At 45.9% G+C, this 3661-nt stretch overlaps 1 protein-coding gene across 1 annotated transcript; it reads left to right on the top strand.

The window, feature by feature from the left end:
• Positions 1-898: 898 nt before the first annotated feature.
• On the top strand, positions 899-1733 carry Pmar_PMAR025779 (hypothetical protein). Its single transcript, XM_002776902.1, has 4 exons — positions 899-953; positions 1004-1200; positions 1245-1322; positions 1377-1733. The coding sequence occupies exons 2-4, from the start codon at positions 1060-1062 to the stop codon at positions 1452-1454; spliced, it is 297 nt and encodes a 98-aa protein (XP_002776948.1). The 5' UTR covers positions 899-953; positions 1004-1059; the 3' UTR covers positions 1455-1733.
• The last annotated feature ends 1928 nt before the right edge of the window (positions 1734-3661 follow it).

Genomic DNA, 3661 nt, shown 5'->3' with positions numbered 1-3661 from the left:
TTGGTATGCTGAGAACGAGGTCGGAACTTGAGAGGTTGAAGTACTGGCTGAGTTCGATTGAAGCCTGATAGTCCCGTCTCTATTGATGTGATTTGTTTCTGAATAGATTACTAGGCCTTCTCGGAGAAGGGGCGGAGCTCGGCATCCGGGTTCGATTCCCATGCCTGGCGTTTTTCTGCAAAAATATGTTTTTTGCACGGAAATCTACATGGTCCGGACGGGACCCTAATTTCGTATTTTTCCTAGTATCCCCAGAGCGAGAGCTATCGAATGGTGTATAGCATGTGATCATAACCTCTCTAGATCGAGCTGGATAATTTGTACGCACGCACGCACGCACAAAGTGTTAGTAAAGTGAGAGAATACGCTCCGCTCGCTTCGCTCGCTCCGCAATTATCCTTATTATAATGTGATGATGCTCAACAGTTTGAGCACGCTTGAGGAGGACGGATGTACCGGATCGTCTCTATCTGTCCCCGTTGTTTTTGTGGCGTACAGCTCGCAGTATCTTTAAGCTGTGACGCTAGTTGGTTCGTGAGTATTTCATAGAATTATTAGAACTCCTATATTGGTTACCTCGACTCTATTTGGGTCAGTGTTAACTAGGCCTTCTCGGAGAAGGGACGGAGCTCGGCATCCGGGTTCGATTCCCATGCCTGGCGTTTTTCTGCAAAAATATGTTTTTTGCACGGAAATCTACATGGTCCGGGCGGAACCCTAATTTCGTATTTTTCCTAGTATCCCCAGAGCGAGAGCTATCGAATGGTGTATAGCATGTGATCATAACCTCTCTAGATCGAGCTGGATAATTTGTTCGCACGCACGCACGCACGCACGCACAAAGTGTTAGTAAAGTGAGAGAATACGCTCCGCTCGCTTCGCTCGCTCCGCAACTTAATCTAATGGGTTTGGCATACTATTCTAAGTCCCCTTGAGGAGGCGCTAATGAGTCCGTAAGAACTTTGAATGCTTTGAATTACGACAGCCACTTCATTCATGTCAGATACGACGTGCATTCAGTAGGTAGTGAATTCAGCAACTATCAGCTTCTGACAGGCCATGTGCGGACCATCCTGCGCAGAGACACTCATCTCAATCTCCCTGGTTGTCAAACTCTCTCAGGCCGAACGTCGTATGAACGATAAAAATGTGCAGGCAAGGATGGAAGTGAGCAAACACTGGTTTATGAGAAATCATCAGGTGAAAAGTTAGTTTGTCCGGATTGCTCCAGTTTACTAACGTAGGTTTTCAAGGATTTTGACATGTACTTATCTTACGATACAACCAGCGTGGTATCAAACGTTCTCGATGAAGGTCTGAAGGTGAGACAAAGATCGCTCTGCTCGTGCATTTGCAAGGTCTCCGAAGGGTTTCAGGTTTTCGTATTCAATGGCGATCAAGCCTACTGTAGTCTGACTACATCACCAATTCTATTGGTGCACTGTCCTGGCTGAGCCATTTGAATGGTAAAACTGATTATGGTAAGGCGATAGCGAGTGCAAAGCCTAAGTCCCTCAAGATAAATAACTATCATATAGCTGAATGCAACTTCACCTGTGCGGATGCGAGCCCTTTTTAGTTAAGCTGCTGTGTAAGGACATGTACGCAGGTGCAGGTGCACACGTGCTGTTCCACTGTGTTCCATTGTATCCTTCATTGTGCGAGCTTAAAGATATTTTAGCCGATCTCACTGCACTTATTGGTACTGCGTAAATCACAGATTCAGTATTCCTAGACTGGTGGAAGTTGAGTTTATCACTTCAGCACAATCAACCGAGAAGATCTGTATCGAGGCTAACTTCAAGTTCACGGTAACCTTTACAAACATTCAGTTCAACCGTTGAACAAACTCGTTAAACTTCAACCCCGGCATTACTACAGCCTGGCTCATACTATCAGCTGTCTTGGGTCCCAGTATGTTAATGCACTAAGAAAGCTTTTTCCAATGCGGACGAAGCTATCCAGCATAACGGCGCTCTCAGAGAAATCCAGAAATCCTGGAGCAGAATGCAGAGTACGACAGTGACGAACCCGAGGTGAGAATTTCTTCCTCGGTGGGGTAGCATGTAAGTGGTGGCAGCTTGATCCCAGTTTCGATCTTGTTAGAATTCACCATACAGTAACCTCCACACCACGATGAGGTACTGGGACCAGTGGGGTATGAACGCAACGTAACTGGCGGCCAGTTACTGGCCTGTTTTGCAACTTGCGAACATCTCGCACGCGCTCGCCCTGACGTTCGATATCAACAAAAGTGACAGGATGCGAGGAAGCTCGTATTTTTTCGGCCTTACGGTCGAGAGGGTTTCCTAAGACGCGGCGTCTCAGGTCAATAAGCCTCTCGAGATGCAACAGGCTATGCAACAGATTCTGGCGGGTAAACTCTGACTTGGTAAAGCGATGAGATATATAACTATACAAAACTAACTTTTCTAGGAGCGTTATGACGCACTTTCTTTTGATTATACCAGAAGTAGCAAGTCGCCATTCACGTCAGCTTCGGCGATTTGCTAATGCGACCATTCAAAGCCATTGCGTTGCGTTGGCATGCGCACGCGTGTCGGCGAGATGCAGGAAAATCCAAACTTTTCTCGTCAATCAGGAAATCCAAAATTTCGCTTGTTCAACGGCATCTTTATGGAAACTATTCAGGCCGAGAATTCCGGCGATTACGATACGATTTCAAGTTAGTAACTAACTTGCCCCCACTTGGAATCGGTCTATCTGTGATAACTTACTGTCAATTATCACTCGATTTCAAGTAGAGGAGCCCTCGCTCCCGGAGATGGTTCTATGGAGTTTTCTGATCAATGTTATCCCAATATGGTAACGATATTAACGTTGGGCCAACGAATATCCCGACGAACTTCGTTGGGCGTTGCACACTCCGACGGATTCATGCCATTACCAGATGGAACTGTGGAATCCACAGTGTGGATTATCCATAGTACCAGCTGGCGTAATAAACATTCACTGTTTCACTCCACTGACCCTTGTCGGTCCCTATTACTATGGAATACATTCGAAATTGGAGGATAGAACTCAAGCTATTGATAAACAATGGTTATTCAATAAACTCTATTGAACATCCCATGAATGAATTATTTCACTTTTTTCCGATGAGCGGACAGAAGCTCTACGCTTTTTCATTGGCCGCTTTGTTGCTGATGACTAAAATCATGATTCACGTTTTTCCATATCTGTGAATGTTGCGTTCTGTCTATAGAGGTCGGTCGCATTGCGACCGTCGCAATGACACAGTGATGAGACTGTGTTATCATTGTGTCATCTTACACGACAAGGGACTTCGCCAGTCACGAGATTCAGCCCATCCTGCTACAAAATGTACACAGCGGAAACCCACCAGTGTATACCGACGCTTTCCTGGAAAGCCTTTCCATAAACTCCCCCGCAAACCCCGCCCAAACTCCTCCGGCGGTGTAGAACTCGAAGTGAGGTTCTCTAAAAGTCCGAAAGGAGGAGAATTTCGGGCTGTATTAACTCTCGAAACACACCTACTGTAAGATGCTCGAATGGTGATTGAGTTCCATTTGTACAAGCTATCAAAGTCGATGCCTCCGCACTCGCTGCTACTCGTAAATCACTCTCAGAAGGAGTTCGCAACTCAGCATGAATATCCTGACACTTAATGTATCCAATA

The sequence above is a fragment of the Perkinsus marinus genome (genome assembly GCF_000006405.1).
Source record: "Perkinsus marinus ATCC 50983 genomic scaffold scf_1104296952864, whole genome shotgun sequence".
NCBI classification, from domain to species: domain Eukaryota; phylum Perkinsozoa; order Perkinsida; family Perkinsidae; genus Perkinsus; species Perkinsus marinus.
This window is presented reverse-complemented; position numbering and strand designations above follow the sequence as displayed.